Source organism: Pungitius pungitius, chromosome 20 (assembly GCF_949316345.1).
Source record: "Pungitius pungitius chromosome 20, fPunPun2.1, whole genome shotgun sequence".
In the NCBI taxonomy this organism is placed as follows: Eukaryota; Metazoa; Chordata; class Actinopteri; order Perciformes; family Gasterosteidae; genus Pungitius; species Pungitius pungitius.
In genome coordinates, this window is record NC_084919.1 from 3120464 (window position 1) to 3141305 (window position 20842).

General features: G+C 48.6%; 1 protein-coding gene across 3 annotated transcripts; it reads left to right on the forward strand.

Moving 5' to 3' along the window:
• Positions 1 to 557: 557 nt before the first annotated feature.
• On the forward strand, positions 558 to 20321 carry itpkb (inositol-trisphosphate 3-kinase B). Of its 3 annotated transcripts, none has more exons than XM_062559681.1 (12): positions 558 to 993; positions 4091 to 4291; positions 4491 to 4656; positions 5090 to 5374; positions 5992 to 6939; positions 15287 to 15386; positions 15739 to 15776; positions 15956 to 16131; positions 16513 to 16717; positions 18139 to 18240; positions 18594 to 18665; positions 18949 to 20321. In XM_062559681.1, the coding sequence occupies exons 2-12, from the start codon at positions 4245 to 4247 to the stop codon at positions 19156 to 19158; spliced, it is 2349 nt and encodes a 782-aa protein (XP_062415665.1). In that variant the 5' UTR covers positions 558 to 993; positions 4091 to 4244; the 3' UTR covers positions 19159 to 20321. The 3 variants fall into 3 exon arrangements, with proteins under 3 accessions (XP_062415665.1, XP_062415667.1, XP_062415666.1); XM_062559683.1 differs by having other exon boundaries at positions 4494 to 4656; XM_062559682.1 differs by having other exon boundaries at positions 4094 to 4291.
• Positions 20322 to 20842: the final 521 nt, after the last annotated feature.

Below are 20842 nucleotides of genomic sequence, written 5' to 3' on the forward strand. Positions count from 1 at the left end.
AACATCGCCGCCAGATGCCGCCAAAGGCTTCCCAACCGCTCCTCAACCTGCAACAACGTCAAAATAGTATTATTACATGCTAATAGATCATCAGTAACCCAATAACATTACACGGCTACATGCCTGTGAAAAGTAACAATCTGAGCGAGGCCAGTAATAATGAGCACATTATATTACATTACTGGCTAAAAATAATTCTACCTATTCAACCTACTAGTAATTTATATAGATATATATCTATATATCTATATATATAGACATGTATAGTAACAATACTACATTTTTTTTGCTATTATATTTGCTTGTTTTGTAGGAGTACTTGTGAATAACAAAAAAAGGCTACTTAAATACACCAAAAGTAAAACTAGGCTCCTCATTGTTGCAGCCCGACCCATTTTAAAAATGTCCTATCACTGGATTAAAATGAATTATGGACGCGTTCATGTGCACCTGGGATGAGAGAGAGAGAGAGAGAGAGAGAGAGAGAGGGGGAGGGAGAGAGAGGGAGGGAGAGAGAGAGGGGGAGGGAGGGAGGCTGTCTTGTCGCTTCCGGCTTCAAACTCTCAGACAAACTGCGCTTTACTACGAGCAGCACACATGACAACAGAAACTAAGAATGTGTGTGAGAGGGAGAGACTGACGGCTTTCGACTCGCGTCCCTTGAAATAACCGCCGAGACTAAAACTCTCTTCTTCTTTCCTATTTATTTTTCGTGGAGGAGGATTTTTTTTTTTGTACACATCTATGTAGATTTTTTTTTTATTTTTCATTCGGTGAAAACGTGAAGAAGCGAAAAGCGTCGGGCAGGCTCGCTTATGGAAAGAAGAAAAGACAAAAAATAAACTCGCGCGCGCACGAGCGCTCACGCGCACGACTCGAGAGCAGCGGGTCGTGGGCTCGGTGCACGGACAGAGGAGCCGTCCACCCCCCCCCCACCCCACCCGGTTTAAAAGTGTCCCGGAGAGACTCGGCCCGGAGAGGACGGGACAGGAGGTAAGAGACGGGGGGGGGGGAGGAGGAGGAGGGGGGGGGGGGAGGACCTCCACGTGAGCACGTTCGCGTTGTGTAGTTTATTGCACTTTTAACACCGTGTCCTCTGCGGATGGAGAGGGTGCGTGGACCTCTCGAGACGTGCTTCTCAATGCGTGTTCTGGGCCATAATGCTGCAATGGTGCTAAGTTGGTACTAAAGTTTGGAGTCTTCAGGCGCCTGGGTTCAGAATGAAATCGACTCATCACAACGCAGGATTATTTAAGACACACTGCGTCTTCATCTGTGTTGAAGACTTGAGCCTCAAAATATCAAAATACACATAGATGAACCTCAGGTTCTTGCAGGTTTTTTTTTTTTTGTTGTTGTTGCAAATTTGCATCAGTGTTTGCTCCTAAAAGCACAGGTGGAGGAGACACACTTCTCTCACTTGGGGCTTAACTGTCAATTTTACCGGTTTGCAACCAGATCCAAAATGGGAGCAGCTACAGTAAGACGCTTGCTTTAGATTAGCATCAGATGGTATAGAATTCTTTTGGCATGCAACCTACATTATTGTCACAACATTTTTACATTTGGACAAAGATGGGTCCGTCAATGTAGCTAAAAAATAAATACTTTATTACATGATCGAAACTGGTCCCATTCATTTTCCAATCAGCTAATTGTTGATGCTCCAGGTCTATTTCATTTATTTAAAAAAGTCTAAATTAGGGAGTTAAATACCTGACAAATCAAGTGACACAAGGGTGGAAAAAGTCGTGTTGACGTCTAGATCGGTGCTGCTCAGTGATGAGTAACATTTTCCACAATGACCCGACACAGATATATTAAATGGGTCTCAATAGCATGAACAGCAGGGCAAGCTCTTCATCATTGTCGCAATAAAATGTCATATGTTAAGATATTGTGATATACAACCACCTTGTTGGTAATAACAAACAAATCCTTTGTTTGCACTTCTTATTGAAAACAACATGTAGTTGTTTTATAGGGACTATTACATGATGGATTGCGTCGCTTCATCTCGTCGCATCGCCTTCTCCTGCCAGGTGCCTTTGAATTTCAAGGAGGCATCAGCATCAGCATCTTTCCACCTTCTGTCCAGCCCGAGCGGCGCTCGCAGTGCGGCACGTGGGTTCATTGCACCCACTCGCGTGGGCAAGTGGACGCTTTGAATCCTCCAGCAAGTCCCACTCAATCCAGCTTCACCGCCAGTGTTATTTACATTTTAGAGTGCCGCATTTGTATTTTATCATCAAGGCAAATGAGCGCAGTGCAGAGTTGTGATATGCTTCGCTGCGCCGCTTCATGACAATTTAAATAGCGCTCGTGCGGACACATTTATCCTTTTGGACATAAGGGAGGAGGAGACAAGTGGCAGTCCAAGTGGGATCCATGAGGCCACATGTGTGGTATAAAGGCCTTTTTTTCTCCTGCTAGGTGCATTCCTTCCGTTCAGGCCTTCGCTTCTTGTAAAAAGCTTTAAAATGCGAGCTCGAGCACCTCTAAAAGTCGACGCTGCCCGAGCACAGAAAACCAAGCTTTCCTCTAGTGCAACGAGAGAGAAACTAAAGGAGTCTTTGGGATGCAGCTGACCACGTTCAGCACGCAGCGTGAAAAGGCTTCCCATCGCAGCATCCGAGACGAAATCCTCCGCTTCTGCATGAAAGATTCAGAATGAGCTACTGAGCCAAAACAGCCCCCCCCCCTCTCTCTCTGTCCCTCTTCCTCCCTTGGTCCTTGTCTGTGTCCTTTCCTCCCTCCCTCCCTCCCTCCCCTCTCATGTGATGTACTCTTGCAGCCTTGCTCGCCTCGTTGTCCAACTCGTGGATGTGTGCGGATAGAAGTGATTACACAGTGGGGGGGGGGGGGGGGGGAAGATAGAAGAAGTGAAGTAAACTACTCGAGACAGAAGCCACCAACATTGTTTACCCGCCTCTCCCCCAACTGCGTCACTCCCCCAACGAGGAAATCCCATCCTTAACCCCCCCCCCCACCACCACCCCTCCCCCGAGGTGACCTGCTGTCTTAACTCATCTGGAATCAAAAATACATCACAGGGCAAGTTTTTTTGGGGGCAGCTCTGCATGTGGGGGTCAAGAAGACCTTTGAGTTGTTGAATGAGCAGCTTTCCCTTTTCCCAGATGTTGTTGGAGCTTCAGTTTAGATTCTTCTACCCATTTGGTATCAGATTCCACTTTGATCAAGTGCAAAAGAGCAGAGAAGCAAAAGCATCCGGGGGCCAGGCCCGAATCGCAGGGAGAGTAAGAAGTAGACCTACATTATGCATAATATTGGAAAACCCATTAAACTTGATTAAACGGTCACTTTGCTGCGGGATGTGTTAAAACGATCACTTTGGCACTTGACTGAGGAACCTCTGGTGGTCGTTGAGGGAGATGGAGTTGGATTAGGGAGCCGGTTTTGGTTCACTTTTCAATTAAAAATGATCACGGGGTGCAGTGGTGACGTTTGTGATTCGTCTCCTGTCACATGATCAGTCACTCTACACCGTGTCCATCAAGGCGAACGCGAGAACAGGGACGCACTGCTTGTGCTTTGCATATAGAAAAAGACAAAGAGAAGAGGCTCAGGGCGTCTCTCTCCACCTCCTGACCTTTTTCTTATTCTCCCTTTGCGAATGTTTGGCCTTTTGCGTCGCTGCTCCTTTTGGAACCGATATGAAAAGGTTGCAGCAGTTAAAAGATCCGAAACTCTTTATTCTAGACATTGTGGTGTAGATTTGGGAGACTGACAGGAGGCTCGTATTACAATTCCAGCCATCTAAAAATCTCAGCTTCTATGAAACATTAACTAATTAGGGGAAAATGATTATTTCCAGTGTCCATACATCTCTCAGTCTGCTGCTTTCTTTCATTCATCTTGAACAGTGATACATTTTGTCAACAGCACTGCATGAATAATCTTCTTTGTCCATGATGACGTAGCTATGGATGGAACATTTAATTTCCCGTATGTGACCTTTTTGAAACAGGGCTTTTGATTTTGATTTTTTTTTTTTTTGTGCGTGTCACCACACTAACCCATTGATTACCAATAAGTAGAAATCCCCTCCTCTTGTTTTTCCTTTTGCCAGCAGTGGGGAGCTGCTGACTGCGGAGCGAATGAGGACGAAACCCTGAGCTCCGTCTCTCCAGACCTCCGTGGCGCTGCGGGGGGGTGGAGGGTGGAGGGGGGCGACGTTGTCGGATGTGCACCCGGCCCTGGAGGCCCGTGGCCCGGCCGCGGGGATGGCAGCCTCTGCCCTGAACCTCAACGGCCTCGGAGTCATGAACAGGTCAGTGGGTCTTCAAAGGCGCCCGCGGCCGCAGCCTGAAGCGCGTCTGGAAAACCCGTTAGACCGGAATGTTAAGACCGACGGAGGATTTTTCTGGGTGTGATTTTTTTTTTTTCCCGCCACGAAGGGGCGGCGCCTAAACACGCAGAAACCAACCGGGCCGCTCTCTCTCTCTCTCTCTCTCTCTCTTTCCCCACAGCAGCAATCAGTTTCACTCCCAGCCCGGCGCCTCTAGTGCCACCTCCCGACCCAGAACCAGTCCAGCGGGTCGCCCCGTGCTGCCGGTCCCGGATCGCGGCACCTACTGTCAGTTACTGGGCGGGGGAGCGGCGGGCGGAGGCCTCTGCAGCCCGACCAGCCCGAAGGTGACTACGTCCCAAAATGTGTGTTTAAAAAAAAAAAAAAGCTTAAAACCCATTCCAAAAGTTCTTTGTGAGGCTTTTGCAAAAAGATGAAATGGCGACAAACATGTGATTTATATTCAACTTCATGTTATAACAAACTGAGGAGACAGTACTATAATATCACATAAACATAACAATAGCTATTGTCTTACAAATGATGCAGTTGTAACTATTTGTCAAAATAAGACACACCCTGAGGTTGTGCCACACCTGTTCTAGCTGTTTTGTAACCTGGAGTTTGATTAAAACAAAACTGCCTTTGTTTCGATCGTATTCTATCGGAGACGTAAAGATAAAAGATTTTATTTATTTTAAGTATTGTGCTGTACACGTTTGGAAAAAATAGCAAAAGAGAACTCGGTCCATTAACAGCTGTTGTGTGTTCTGCTCCCAGACGAGCCCTCGCTCCCCGGGACGGACCTTCGCCTTCCCCCCCGCGTCCTCGCTCTCCCCCGGCCCCCCCGCCCGCTCCCCCTCCCCCCGCAGCCCGGAGCTCCTGGGAGTCAACGTGGGCCGGCGGGTCCGGCGGCTGAGCTCGTCCGGCGGCGGGGAGGACCGAGGGGAAGGAGACAGCCCGGAGGAGAGGGGAGGGGCGGAGGCGGCCGAAGGGGAGAGGAGGGAGGAGAGGAGGCGCCAGGCGCAGCAGCTGCAGATACACAGGGAGCTGCAGAACGTGGAGGTGAGTCCACACGCTTTCGAGAGCATTTGGGGCTTAACTGTGCACTTGTTGGGCAAGTCAGAACAAAAAAAGCAGGAAAAACCACACGAGTGTTTGGATTTAGGCGCAAGTTCCTTTTTTCTCTCTTGTTGTCATGTTGTTAAGACTTCCTGTCTTTGTCATTCTGAGGGAGGGCTTTTAGATAATGATTCTCAGCTTGTTACTATAATCTCTGACCAGCATCTCCTACCGTCATCACTCATCATTTCTAAACTCAGGTTATAATGTCTCCAGTAATCAACTTTGTGAGTCCGTGTGACTCATGATGCAGTGAGGAGCATTACAACATCATCCATTTAGTTCCATTTGGGTTGATTTATACATATACTAACAATATACCATTTACAAATACCTTGTTCTTTTTTCACTTCTGTCTCTATAATGTAAAATATTAAGAAACTGCTCTTTTCTTTATGCTTTTATAACATTGCTCAGAGATTTTGAGGACTTTTTGTTGCATAACGATAAGAACCAAACCAAAGTACTTTTAAAAAATGCATTAAAGTAAACGGACTCATAGCAAACCAAGCTGTGGTTGCATTTGAACCTTCCCTGTCCCGGTCTTCTGTGTCTTCCAGGTCAGGGGAAAAGTGGGCATTTTCGAGGCACACATTTCGGGAATCCGCGCCCAGGTGCTGAACACCGAGCTGCAGCGCAGCCCTCGCTCCCCGAGGCGCTCAAACAACGCGGCGCCCGAGGGCCCGATGACCCCCCCGCCGGAGAGCAGCCTTCTCTGGGTCGTCCCAAATGGAAGAGGAAGGGAGGAAGAAACTGCCACCGCGGGAGAGAGGAGTGAAGGAGGAGGAGGAGGAGGAGGAGGCGAAGGGGCCGAAGGGGACGACGGCGCCACGAAAGCGGGCCCGGAAAACCAGACACCCATCGGCGATCAGAATGGCCGCCGCTCGCTCGCAACAACGCAAACCCCCGGTTTGGACGGGCCGCCCGTCGCCCGGGGTTCCCTCGAGACGCTAAACCCGAACGCGTCGGTGGCCGGGGAGGAAAAACGAGGAGGGGGGGACGCAGGCGGGGGAGACAACAGACAAGTGTTGGGAGACGAGAGGGAGCCGACGCGGGGAGGCGTGAGAGAGGAGAGAGAGGAGTTGCAGCTCCGGACACAGGCCAACAGGTCGGAGGATTACCCAGAATTCAATGCTCTCCCTCCGACGCGACGCGAAGTGAGCCCCCCCCCCCGTTTGCCGGACCCCGACCACACCTCGGGCCACTGCCCCTGCGCCCCCCCCTCCATCCCCGCCGTCATCGTCACGGACCACGGTCTGGAAGGCCAGGCCGGGGCTTGCGAAGGCCCCGGCTCGGACCAGGGCCTCGGGTGCAGCCCCAGCCCCGGTTCAAGCCCCGTCCCCGGGGCAAACTTCTCCACCCACTCCCTCAGGAAGCTGTCGTCCTCCTCCGCCTCCTCGGCCGGTTTCTCCTCTTCCTGGGAAGAGTCGGAGGAGGACATTTCCAGTGACACAGAGAAAGGGGAGCAGCTTCTCAACCCTGCGACCCTCACCTCTCAACAGAAAGCAGTAAGTGGTTTCAAGTCTGCTTGTGTGTGTCTGTTTGTGTGTGTGTGTCTTTGGTGTGTGTGTGTGTGTGTCCTTAGTGGAGAGCTTTTCGAGGAAAACTGCATTCACCTGAATTGCCAAATTTTGTCCACTAAGAACAATTCAGGCATGTAGATTTGCCGAGGGATATCGAGAATTGTCCATTCAGCAGGACCCCCCCCCCTCCCAAACACCCCCCCCCCCCCCCAAATTGAAATACATCAACAACAGTCTGATGGATCAACATTACATGTTGTGCAGACACTCATGGTCCCCAGAGGATAGGATGCCGTCTGACTTTGGTAATCCCCACACTTTTCCCCCAGTGCCACCAACAATTTGAATGTTTTACCTTTCCTGTGGGACACCTGTGTGTGGATTGGATTCAACTAGCCGCTGTTAGCATGCTAGCACGTCCAATGCGATGGTGGCCATCGGCATATTTAGAATCTGAGGTAATCCAGGAACGTTGCCAATGACTAGTGGGCCGGGGATTTGGCAAATAATCTTGGTGGATTTGTGAAAGAGTCTGTCTGCGGGCTGATTGCACGTTGGTATGTGTGTGTGTGTGTGTGTGTGTGTGTATTGTGTGTTTGAATTTGCCCGTGCATGTTGCTGGCTGCTCCTGTGTCAAATTGGCCTCGGCTCTCTGCCTGAGTGATGGTTGACATTCACAACAACAAAGCCATCTCTGTGCCCCAACCTGTGTGTGTGTGTGTGTGTCTGTCTGTGTTTTTGTGTGTTTGTGTTAATAGGAGAGAGAGAGAGAGAGAGAACACGGCTGATTTAAAAAAAAGGGAAATCAAGAGAATTAGGAATTAGGACTTTTTTTTCAAAGAGGAGGCTGAGGCCTGTTTGAGTTTGTGTGCGTGTTGGTGTGTTTGTGTGTCTTTGCAGGTGTGTGGGTGGATGTGTTTTTGTTTGTAGCCGCCATAAGTTCACGGGGGCCATTTCACTGCCGCCATAAAACACCAAGGATTGCATAACTGATTATATACCAGTGTTTCCGAGACAATGTCCCAAAAGAGTTGCTTTTTTCAGGGACTTCAAACTGCAAACGAGCGATTTATTTTCTTAAAGCAGGGATTGTGCTAGTCGTCATTACTTCTGATATAATTAAAATGCGATATTGTCGTCAAAACCTCCCTCCCTCGGGTCCCCGTCCCGGCTCTCTCTCTCGGCTGACACGGATTTCCGGCAAACCATTTGTTTTTTTTTTCCAAACGAATTTGGCTGCTGTCATTTGAATGGGGTTTGTGTTGCTCTTTGCATGTTCGCGATCGCTCCCTCGCCGCGTGGCCACAGGAAGCCGGTCCTCTCCGGGTGGCTTTTCAAGAGAAACGCACGCGAAGGAAGGGAGGCAACCCCCCCCCCCCCCTCCGGCTGGTGTGGGCGTGGTGTGTGTAGGAAAAGAGGGGAGAAGTTGTTACATATCCACCGCAGGTTGTGCATATATCAGTTTTTTTCTGACCGAAGTGAACCCGAGGAAGCGTGACTGTCTAATGCCGTGGTGGTCATCGTCTTTTTGGATCATCTCGAGTCGGTTTTTGAGTGTGGGGGGGGGGGTGGTGTTGGGGGGTGGATGGAGGCTGAGCGGAGCCTTATATAGACGCCACTTGGCTGATGCTTCGGCTGCCGGGCATCTCTCCAAGGTTTGAAGGCACAAATCTGCCAAAGGTATTTTTTTGGGTAAATTGGCAGCAGAGGGGCACCTGCTGCAGATCACCATTTCGTTTTTGTTTAACGTCCTTTTTTACTTCTGGGAATTCAGAAGAGACGAACATGGAGTGACCTTTGAACTGCTGAGGCGACACCCAGTCGTTTGCTATTGTACTTTTACCTGCAAGCCCCCCCGCCCCCCCGATCAGAATAGTTCCTAAACTAAAACAGCCACAGATGAAACTTCAAGGAGATGGATGTAAAAGCAACACTTACATAGACTTTCACAGGCCTTAAAAGCAACTCGTGGATCAGCATCGATGCAAAAAAAGACACACATTCACTTAAAACAATTCCCCTCAATTTGTAACAATCGTCACTTTGGTAAATTGTTTGACTTATTCATCGATGACAAAAATGTGTAAATGTGTCAAACATTTGCCGGCTCTCGCCTCTCAATTAGAACATTTACTGCTATCATCGGATTTATGGACTACAAAAAAGGAGATTAGAAGTCGCTTAGATTTGAACTGGCTTTTTTTCTTTATTTCCCTCTTTAAGTCCAAGACTAAAAATGTTTCTTTTTCACCCTGCAACTTTTCCAGTGTTTTTCTTTTCTTTTTTTTTTTTTTTACATTGAACATTGTCGTTGCGTAGAAGGCGCCGTCATGTTTCAGCTATTCGGAGACTGGCTGAGGGCGTGGCGCTGCTCAGGGAGCGGAGCCCGGACACCTTTCGTTTCTTCACTGGCGCATCCATTACATGAACAGATGTTTCTCCTGGAATGCGGATTGCGGCCCGTGCTGCGAAAAAACACGGGCACGCACGCACGCACGCGCGCAGCACGGGTTGCTAACGCCGTCGCACCCTCGGCACACACCGCAAAGTCGCACAGTCACGTTTGGTCTCTAACTGCCGTGCACTGCCTCTAATGTCACGTGGACTCACATCCTTTTTTTTGTTGTTGTCTTTTTTTTCTTGTGATCCGTCCTCTTGTCCCAAACTCGTGTTCATCCGGCTGTGAAAGTGAGCTCATCTCCGAGCAACAAAAAAGAGCATTTCTCTCTTTCTTTTGCTATGTCCTAAACTGTAACTCAAAATAATCAGCACACACACACACACACACACTATAACACACACACACATATTTAGACACACGCCGTGTTTGCACCGCAGTGGAAAATCTTCACTACCGCGGCGGCCGGTCGCCTAGCAACCATGTGACGTCAAACCGAGTTTCCCACTCACAGCTGTGTGTGTGTGTGTGTGTTTGCGTGTGACAGAGTTTATTGGTGTGTGTGTGTGTGTCCAGCTCTTTGTTTGAGTGCGCGCGTGCTAGTGTGTGTTTGTTACTTCTCGTTTTCTTTTTGGTTGTGAGAGGGGAAACACCGGTCACCTCTTGGTGAGTTCATGTTAATGCCCCCCTCTCGCCTCTCATGGCCCTTAATAACGAGGAGTCGGGGTCGGCCTGGAGTCACTGAAGCGGACACTTGGGGTGGAGGAGTGTCTATGGGTGGCGTGGGGTTGCATGTGTGGTTTGTCGCGCTCTCAGAGGGGGGAAACCCTGCTGTGTGCAGAGGAAAGAGATGCTGCAGGTCGCTGACTCCTCACCTCACTGACCGGAGGGCCACGGCTTGCATTTATAGATGCAACGCCGACATTAACAGAATTACTTCTCTAGACCTTCCGCTTGATTGCTTTGTGCTCTTTTTATTCATCGACACATAACCGGGGAGCACAGTTTATAGGTCGTTGTTAGTGTTTTGCGGCTGGATCTAAACTCAGATATGCACTTTAATGTTCCATACAGCGACCTCAATTTGGAAACAAGTCTGTCAGGTTTTTTTTTTTTTTGTCACTTTCTTTCCACTCCACCCCCCCCCCCACCCCCCGCGCCGTGGTTGCTAGGAGATTTGCCGTGCACCGTCCGAAGCCTCTCGGACACGTTGCGGCGCTCCTTTGACGCACGTGCCTTCATTTTTGTGTGTGTGTGTCTGTGTGTGTGTCTGTGTGTGCCAATGCTTGTCAGTCTCTGCAGACTCAGACAGTCGCAACGGTTGTATCTGCAATGGGGACCTTGCGGTGAGCGATATCAGGCTTGTTGTTTTCCTCTGCGCTTCTCGCGCCCAAAAAACACACACACACACATGCGCGCGTGTCTCAGTGTTTCCCCTGCTACTACACACACACACACGCTTCTACACACACACACACACACACGCGTTTGTAACCCGGAGTTACCCTCTGTCACTCCTTTTTTTTAAATGATTCTCTACTACTCTCCGTCACCTCTCATTCCTCCCAACATGCAAATGGGTGATATGTCGTTGCACCTATACGTTGAGTTTGTTCTCTTGGTGAACCCCCCCCCCCCCCCCTTCAAAAAAGCATCTTTAAACATCCTTCTTTCTAAATGCACGTATCAATAATGCAGGCGAAGAGCTTGCTGCACATTTCTAGAATAATAATATTTGAGGGACCAACATGAACCCTTTGCTTCAGAGCTCCTTTTCCCCTCTGATGTTTACGGAGGGCAAGGCCTTCTTTCTTTCTTTTGTTTGTAGTCAGCGGCGGATGTGGAAAATACTGCCGCTGAGGCAAGCGGCAACCCCCCCCCCCCCCTCCTCCCCCCTCGCACCCTACTTCCTGTCGGCAAGAAGTTCCTTCTCTTACCATTTCCCCTCTCTCTCTCTCTCTCTCTCTCTCTCTTTATCTCAATGGAAACTTTACAGTTGTTTCTGCCCTCCTCTCGTCATCCAGCTGGTCTGGGGATGGAGATACGAGACCAGAAAGAGATGAGAGGGGCTGACTCTTGAGGCGGACTTGCATCCCAGTTTTTAGTTCATCTCAAAGCTTTGCTTATTCCAAAAAAAGAAAATTTCAACCAATTAAATTAAAAAGTGAGCTGTCTGTAAAAAAAAAAAAAAAAAAAAAAAGAGCAAAGGTTCATCCATCTTCAAACCACTTATCCTTCAAAAAGTGACCGACTAAATATTGAGACAAGACGTATCTTATGGTCCTTATGCCGTGACCACCATCGTGTAGAGTAATGCACGTGCTGCACTAATTAAGGCTTCATAGTTTGTCGAGATGAATCATCTAGAACAAGTACAGGAAGGAACGGCAGCATATTGACCGCCTTAAAAGCAGGATTGTCTCCAAGGAGACGATAGGCACGGGGTAGAGATTATTTGCATAGACCAGCCGAACTGATGGGAAGGAGAAGGACAAAAAAAAGGAGAAGATCATATAGAAAAACAGTCGTATATTTCCTTAAATTTAAAAAAAAGAGCTGGAATCCGCTGGGCATTATGACTGTAACTGGATAGTTAAACTTCATTTTTAATGCTCATTCACTCACTCAATGCTGATTTGAAATCAGCTGTTCTTACACACACTGTTTCCTGCTTCGCCTCTGTACTCACATATCTGAAAAGTCTTATCTTTTTTTGTTTTTCAGCATTCTACCTCTCGCGGCTATATTAGGTTTCTCACATTCCGGAGATGCTCCCCGCGACCGCGAGCGTTTTCAAAACCGGACCGCCTCCGTGTCTCCAATTTGAACACTTTTTGAAAAACTTTCCACGAGTGTCTGTTATCGGGTTCAGACACGCTCACGGTTTCATTTTCGCGGCCTCGGTGGTCCTTCCAGCCAGCTGTGAACGTTCCGCAAGAATCCAGATGTGTCTACGCGCGAAGGCGTCTTTTCACCTGATTAAAAAAAAAACGCCCCCGAAACGTCGCAAGGTTCCTTTTGCCATTTGTTGCTCGTGTCGAAACTTCTGTCTCAATCTTTCTGCTTCTCACATTTGACAAAAAAAAACTCTCACACTGAAAAGTATTCAACTAGGAAAACATGGATGAAACTTAATGCTTCTTCCCTGCAGCCCTGTGTATTTCCCCAGTGCTCGGTGTGCACACACACACACACACACACACACACACACACACACTCGGCTCCGTTTGTGCTCTTTTAAATGCTCTCACCTGTGTGGAGATTTGCATGTCCAGATTATTCAAAATCCTCTGTTTTGCCAATCAAATGATGCACAATTGTTTATCTCAGCGCGCACACACACACACACACACACACACACAAACACGCGTGTGTGAACCCGTCGGGGGCGCGGGAAGAGGAGCCTGCGAGCCGAGAGGCGCGCTCTCTTGTAAGAAGCCGAGGGTTTCGGTGGCCCTGCGGGGACAGCTGGACCATGGCGTGGCTTTGCTCCGTGTGGAGCGTCGCCGTGACGATGGGAGTCGTCTTCGTCGTTGCCGCCATCCACCTACGCACCGCCCGCCTTCAGGTACGGTTCATCTGTCCATCACGGGGAGGTTCTCTATCCCCGGGATTCGGTCCCTGCTTAGGGATGTTTGACAGATCGACTTTTGGAGCCTGACTTTATTGAGCAATAATATATACTGGGTAGCAGTTGAGGTCGTTTTTTTATTTCATTACACAGCAGAAACTTCCTCTTCTCCTCCTCCTCCTCCTCCTCCTCCTGGTCACCTGTTAATGTCTCCAGCTTCTAAAACTACACAATGTCTGTTAATACTCACACATGAACTGATCCAGACCTCGTCTTTTCTGTCTCTGTCTCTTGCCCCATCGACAGGTCTCTTTCTCTCTCTCTCTGTCACACACGCACACACACACACACACACACACACACACCCACACACACGCTGGCTGCGAGTGGGCGCCGTGGGAGACGGGTGACAGACTGACAGAGAAAGTGCAGAACCTGGCTACTCCCCAATCCTGTAGTCGGATACTCTTCCTCTCTCTGATAACTGGCCAAAGATGGTAGAGGATATGAGAGGGGGGAGGGTGGGGGGGAAGGGGGGATGGGGGGGAAGGGGGGATGGGAGGGTGGGGGTCCACATTCAGATTCGTTGGTATCTTTTTTGTCTACAAAGGGAAGCCAGAAACTGCGATCGCCCACACATGGACACGTGCAGATTATTGTTCCGTCCTTTACACATTATTGGCCCGATTAGTCAATTTCCTTTCATTTCATCACTTTCTCCTCAAAGAATCTCATAAAATCACCAGTCAAAATCTGTAGTTTGCTCAATCGTTATTTGGAAAGGAGTCAAAAAAAAAAAACGCACAAAAAAGCACTAACCGACTCAAGAAACGCACTAGAATAAACTGCTCAATTAAATGACTAATTGACTTAAGAGGGCCCGACGAGGCTCTCTGTACGAGCGTCTCCTCCTGTGTGTGTGTGTGTGTGTGTGTGTCAGCAATGACAGAATCATTTCAGAGGATTCCAATCAGCTCAGCAGACTTCTGAAAAGATGTTGTGAAAACTTTGCGTTGTTGCACTAATATCCTAGTTTCCAGCTCTCTCTCTGAGGCTCATTGCAGCTGACCTGCCCTGCAGTTAGTTTCCACCATGTGATCCGCTCACATGTGTCAGTGTGTGTGTGTGTGTGTGTTTTACTTTTAGCAGAATTTTCCATGTGACTCTTCACCTCAGAGAGAAAAAGAGAGAAAGAGAGTGTTTCTGAAGGTGTGTGTGTGTGTGTGTGTCTAACCATAGATAGTCATGCTATCAGCTGATGGATTTTCATCAGGTCCAGATTATGTGACATGGGTAATATGTCTCCTTCTATGGTCCTATCCTCCTTTCTTCTTTTCTCTTCTACCATCTCCCTTCTTCGTTGGTTATTTGTAGACAAAATATCATCCCTCACACCAGGGAAGGTCTTCTGTGTGCGAGCGTGCGTCTTCACATGTCGAAATGGAACGTCAGAATGAAAGTGACATCACACACAAGAGGATCCCCTCACTGGACGCGAGGGACACATTTTATTTGCGTGTCAACATTTTTGGATTCATTCTCACATTTCTTTAGTCCTGCAGTTTTTGTCCCGGTGGTTCACAGCCGAGCGTTGTGTAATCCCACACAAACACCGGGAGTCTTTCCATGTGACGTAATGCTGCTGGCGCGAAAAGGCCTTTCCTTCGTTTGAATACATTATTTAATTAGAGTGAGATTTTTCTCCCGTAGGCCTCCGCCTCGCCAGACCCGCCAGACCTCTCTGAGTCACTTGTAGTGACTTGTAGCTTGTGTATTCAAAAATTTCAGAGAGCGTCGGTGGACGGAGAGCCAGAGACAGAGAGCGCCCCGTCGCCACGGAGATGAAATGCGTTGACGTTGAGAACAACTGTGCAGTGTGTGTGTGTTCCGTCTGTGCGTGTCCCCGTTTGTCAATGGGTTTGCGTGCGTGTGCACGTGCGTGTGCACGTGCGCGTGCGCGTGTGTGGGGCAGGATTCCCACGGTTCGATGCCTCTGCCAGGGACAGGGAGAGCCCTCGGATAAACTGTGTTTGTGTAACCAGGGGAAACCCCAGCTACCATCCTGCAGCGCTTAGTTAAAATGTCCTAAAACAGCAGGGAGGGGGGGGGGCTGTCAGGGATGCCCCCCCCCCCCCCCTCCCCCACACAGTGTGTGTGTGTGTGTCTTGTGCATGTTTTAAAGAGTTGTGTTTGTTTCACGCTGCCATCTGAAGGATTGAGCCTACATGTGCACTTCCCTAAACTCTGCGTCATGACGTCATCCGTTTCGGGTTAACTGTAGGCCAATTATCCTAATAAAAAAAATTAAAAAAACACACATTATTGTGAAGAATAATCACTGGTGTTGTTTCTTGTGATTGTAGCACAAGTCTTGGAAGAAGATTAAGAACATGGTCCACTGGTCGCCGTTTGTCATGTCCTTCAAGAAGAAATACCCCTGGATACAACTGGCGGGACACGCAGGTACGTCTGTCACACGTCACCTGGTCACATGGTTGCATGAGGGTCGCAATGCTGGCGACCCACACGCAAGTTGTGCAGTTCAAAGAAGAAGTGAGTCAATATGTCAGTGTGTGTCGTCATTGGAGGTACGCCTTTGAGGTCAGGGCCTGTAGGGGGGATGTGTGTGTCTGTGTGTGTGTGTGTGTGTGTGTGTGCTTGGGTGTTTACCGAAGGCTGTTGGGAAATCGCTGCATGGCGGTCGGAGCTCTTCCTCGCTTAACCAGAATGTTAGACCAGCTTCTCGCCACACTTCAGCCCCCCCCCCCCCCCCCCGAGCTGCTGCTGCAGTCTGACGCTTTCTGTCTTTTCGCAGGGAGCTTCAAGGCCGGAGCCAACGGACGAATATTAAAAGTAAGACTCTCTTTCGCATCAATCACATGTCATTGAAGAGAGGTGCCACATGGAGCGTGGGGGGTACAAAACGTCAAATAACAACATATATTGTACGCTGGAATTTTGAATAATTCACCGTTCATCATCTCATATTCCAGTCGATCTATATCTGTGTGTCGTTTCGTTGCATCCCTCAGAAACACTGTGAATGTGAGCAGCGCTGCTTGTCCCTCCTCATGAGGGACGTGCTGCGCCCGTACGTCCCCGGTTACCACGGAGACGTGGAGAAGGACGGCCAGAAATACAACCAGATGGAGGATCTGCTGGCCGAGTTCGACTTCCCTTGTGTGATGGACTGCAAGATGGGAGTGAGGTGAGAGGACCACAGGACTTAAGTCTATTTGCTCAGTTTATTTTGTTATATTTTTTATATTTTTGGGCTTTATTTTCTATTGATAATGCTGCTGCTCTACCGGCAAAACAAATTCCTTTCCTAGTTAAATGTGCGTGCACCCTGAAATAAGTGCGTTAATCACTCTAAAAAGCGGTGTGTGGGAGGATTTTACGTTCTTTCGTTTGGTTTCTTTTAAAAACCCGAACGATGGCCTCACAGATCCTCGCACCCAACAGCCGCAGTGACTCCTTCTTCACACCTTCGCTTTCGCCCTCCTCCTCCTCCTCGCACCCGCCACCGCCTTCCGTCCCCCGCCTCACACTCGCACTCACGTCTCCTTTTTGCATCTCTCTTCTCCAGGACCTACCTCGAGGAAGAGCTGACCAAAGCTCGTAAGAAGCCCTCCCCGAGGCCCGACATGTATCAGAAGATGGTGGAGGTGGAACCGGAGGCGCCGACGCCGGAGGAAACCCTCCAGAAAGTGGTGACCAAGCCCAGGTACATGCAGTGGAGGGAGACCATCAGCTCGACGGCCACCCTGGGATTCAGGATAGAGGGAGTGAAGGTGAGGTTTGTTTGTGTGTGTGTGCGTGTGTGTGTGTCTGTGTGGGGGCGTAAGGGGCCTTCGAGGTCGTGATCCAACTTCCTGTTTTGAACACAAACTTCCTCTGAAGTAAGTGTTTGTGCAGATCCTTTTGTCACACATGACGCCTGTCGGTGGCAGCTCCCTAACGTCTCGGCATCTGGCACTGACATTGTCCACAAACACACTCTCTCTCACACACACACACACACACACACACACACACACACACACACACACAAATCTCTGCTCTCTTCATGTGAGGGCCGTGGCTATATAAGGACATCGGCGGCCTCCCGGTGGTCTGTTGCCAGGACACCGAGGGTTATCCCCAGAAACAGAGACGTGTGTGTGTGTGTGTGTGTGTGTCTGTGTGTGTGTGAGCCGCTCATGTGGCTCTTGTGCATCGATTGTGTAGATGTGTGCATTGTGTAATTGTGCGTGTGGAAGAGAAGGGGAGAGTCGTGGACCTTAAAGGGGAAAGTAGCTGTGTCTCGTTGGCCCGCAGCCAGCGGAGTGAGGAAAAACTCGTTTATTCTTCTCTCAACCAACCAACCGACGGCCTGCTCTACTTAAATGTTAGCCGGTGGAATTCACAACTTCCTGGTCCGTCACATGACTACACACTTATACAAGTTTACAAGAGATGTGCTCATCTGTGCTGGGAAATAACTTAATGAATCGACTGAGAAGGATCACTACTACTACTATTGGTCCACTACTAGTGGTACTTTGACTAATAGAACCTCCGCTACCATTACTACTAATGGAGGGTCAACTCAATTTGCTGTGCGATGCTAGTTTGCTGGATGGTTTGCTTTTTGGGACATTTAACACATCCAGCAACTCTGGATACTTTCTAAAAAGGCAACTATTGAACAATTCTTAGTTTCCATGTTGACGTTTTCTGCAGGAGATTCACAGCTGGATCTCCGAAAATATCTTTCCTTCCTCCCTTGCGCCGCTCATTGTTCGTTCTGCTTTTGTCATCCATCCTCTCCTCTGCGCCTCCTCCTTCCCCCCCCCCCCCCCCCCCCTTGTACTTTGTTTCATGCTAGTTACGCCTGCAATGAGGCGTTCTCTCTCGCCTCGTATTTTGCCCACGTCCTGGACCTCTTGGTCTCTGCGTCTCACCATGTCGCCCCGTTTGTTGGCTTTAGACGTCATTAACATCACTGGCTGCTCCTAGAAAGCAAAGAAACCTTCCACGCCTCAAACGAACCTTTGCACCGTTTCTCATGCACACTTAAACACACACGCACATCCACAGTTAGCGTACATGTGTTCTGCAATGCGAGACCACTGGTCTCACCTACAACAACAACAACAACAACAACTACGAGTACAAATAAAGGTTAAATTCTTTGAATGGTCCCTCATGTTCTCTCCTCCTCTCCCGTCAGAAGGAGGACGGGACAGTGAACCGAGATTTTAAGAAGACGAAGACAAGGGACCAAGTTACTGCGGCCTTCCAGGACTTTGTCAAAGGAAACAAGGACATACTGGTGAGTGCTTGTCTGGTGTGTGTGTGTGTGTGTACGTGTGTGTGTGTGTGTCAATAGCATTGCCCACTGAAAGGGACACAAAAACACACACAAGGAATTCAATGTCAAAGAAAAGGAAAGCCCAGAGGAACTCATTAGGCCTCTTCACACACTTTGAGTATTTATAAGCTTTGGGGACACGTGTTTGCTTGGGAGCGTGTTTATTGACCCACATTCTTAAACACGTGAAGATGTTTTCCACTGAATCCAACCCCTCCACAGCCGGTTCTGACCAGAGGACGGGCTGCATCGGAAAGTGGGCAAAACTAGGCGAGCAAAACAATAAGCGCTGGTGTTTTTTATCCCCCCCGCAGAACGTTTATCTGAGCAGGCTGGAGGAAATCCGCGACACTCTGGAGATCTCCCCGTTCTTCAAGACCCACGAGGTAATGCGCCGTGCACTAATGGCCCGTTCCCTTTGAATGATTGCTCGGTTGCCGCGTTGCTCTCTGTCGCTGGATATTCACGGCGTGAGTTACAGATGAAGTCATTGAGTGTCAGCGCACGTGCACGCAGAGACAAAACGCAACATACCAGCAGACACGAGTGCAAGAAGTCGTAACTCAAAACAGGAAGTGAGATCATTTCGCACCGGGACAAGAACACAAGGGTGACGTTTCCTGTTTTTTTTCTCTCCGTCATCCCATTGTTCTCGCTGTGTCCCTGCAGGTGATCGGCAGCTCTCTGCTATTCGTTCACGACAGCAAAGGAAGGGCCAAAGTCTGGATGATCGACTTCGGGAAGACCACACCTCTGTCCGAGGGGGACGAGCTGACCCACCGAGCGCCGTGGGTCGAGGGCAACAGAGAGGACGGCTACCTCTACGGGCTCGACAGCATGCTGGACATCATTGTCTCCATGGTGAACTCTGAGACCTGAGGGCCGACGGGGGGGGGGGACGCGACCAAACACACTTCCTGGCTCGAGGATTTACCGCTAAGACGTGACGTTTCCCCTCGTGTCGGAAACTCTCCGTTAACAATACCCGGACAGGTCCGCTCATGGACGCAACCCAACGGCGCCGCTGCGGATTTCAGGTTCTTTTTCCTCTTCGCCCGTCATCCGCTGCATTTTCACTGAAGGAGAAATTCATCCAAATTGAAGTGCAAGGCCGGTGATATTTTAAACGTTTTGTTACAAATTCCCCCCCCCCAAAAAAAGACCAGAAAGGAGTATCTGTTTTTGGTGTCTCAATATTTATCCAGTCCGTCTGTGTCTCTCAGCCCAAAAGCCAATTTGTTTCTGCTCAAGATTGGATTATAAAATTGGATTATGAATATATGCTTTCATAAATAAAAGACTAAATCATTTTCGAAAGCAGCTGTTAGCAAAAACTACTCAATAAGGAGGAAATCGTGTGTTTTGGTCTTTTTGTGGAATTTGTTGATATTAATAACAAAAAAACCTAAAGAAAATATCCCCAGAATTATCCTTTAAAGCCACTATGTGAGGAATTCGAACATTTCAAACAGAGGACGCAGACGTCTTTTTATTCTATTAACAGTTGCGCGCTAACGTTAGCATAGCACAAACCACGAAAACGCTACCCGGTCATTAGGTCAAAAAGCTTCTATGCTCCCAGTTCTGAGTCAAACTCAGTGGACCCGGTGACTCCAGGGCGCTCCTTGAAGAAATAAAGCGAGGCGGCGCTCAGCAACACTTCGCCTTAAGAAAACACTCGCAGAAAGAGCCCCCCCCCCCCCCCCCACCCCGGGGGCTGTAGGTGCTGTGAGCACAAGAGAATTGTAGCTGTAGTGGCTTTAAAAAAGTGCACGTTCAAACTCCCATATTCCACTTTAAACATTATGCTCTGTAAACTAGATGTAAATGAATCAAAGTCAAACTGCATATCTTACTTAGTTTATCATGGGCTCAATTCCACGGGATAGTTTGTGTCTTTTTTTTTTTTTTTTAAACACAATTTCAGCACATTGCCCCCGTCTTTTTAAAAAGTAATCTGCACTTGATTTCTCTGTCCACCTCTTAAGAGTCGTTATCGTTGGAGTGTGAGATCTTTCACAGTGGGGGAAAAAAAAAAATAACCAGGCCGGCGTGAGAATCGGCGCGCTGAAACCCTGGCAGCTACGTGGAACCCGAACGATTCGGGGTCAGAGCGGTTTCACTTTGTCACGGAGGGACTTTTTGTCACCTCTTTGTCCTTGGCACCTGCCCGGGACAAACATGCTGCGTTGTGTACAAAGAGAGTTGTCGTGTTTGATGTGGGTTTTTTTTTTTTAACGTTATTTTAGTGTAGTCAAATCCTGTGGAACACTTACAGCCATGAACAATCTTATTTAAGCTACACGGTGCCTTTGACATTACAAAAGCAAAGTCAGACAACTGAAAATATGTTCTTATTGGAAATGTTATGATGGACTTTTATTCTAGTCTTAACTTTTTCACCGCATACTCTCGGGTGCATGTTTATTATCCTCTTAAAGTGTGGTCTCAATTTGTATTTCATCCTGTTTTTATTTATAACATAATATTATGTTTTGTTTTGTGAGTGGGATACTATGACATGTTAAACTTTTGGGCTGTTACAGTGTGAGTGAAAGTCGAA

Bases quoted from the DNA above. Each gene is read 5' to 3' on its own strand.
- itpkb (XM_062559681.1), top strand. From the start codon at position 4,245: ATGGCAGCCTCTGCCCTGAACCTCAACGGCCTCGGAGTCATGAACAG. The intron at 4,292-4,490 runs GTCAGTGGGTCT...CTTTCCCCACAG, and splicing joins GGCCTCGGAGTCATGAACAG to CAGCAATCAGTTTCACTCCC. The intron at 16,718-18,138 runs GTGAGGTTTGTT...CTCTCCCGTCAG, and splicing joins TCAGGATAGAGGGAGTGAAG to AAGGAGGACGGGACAGTGAA.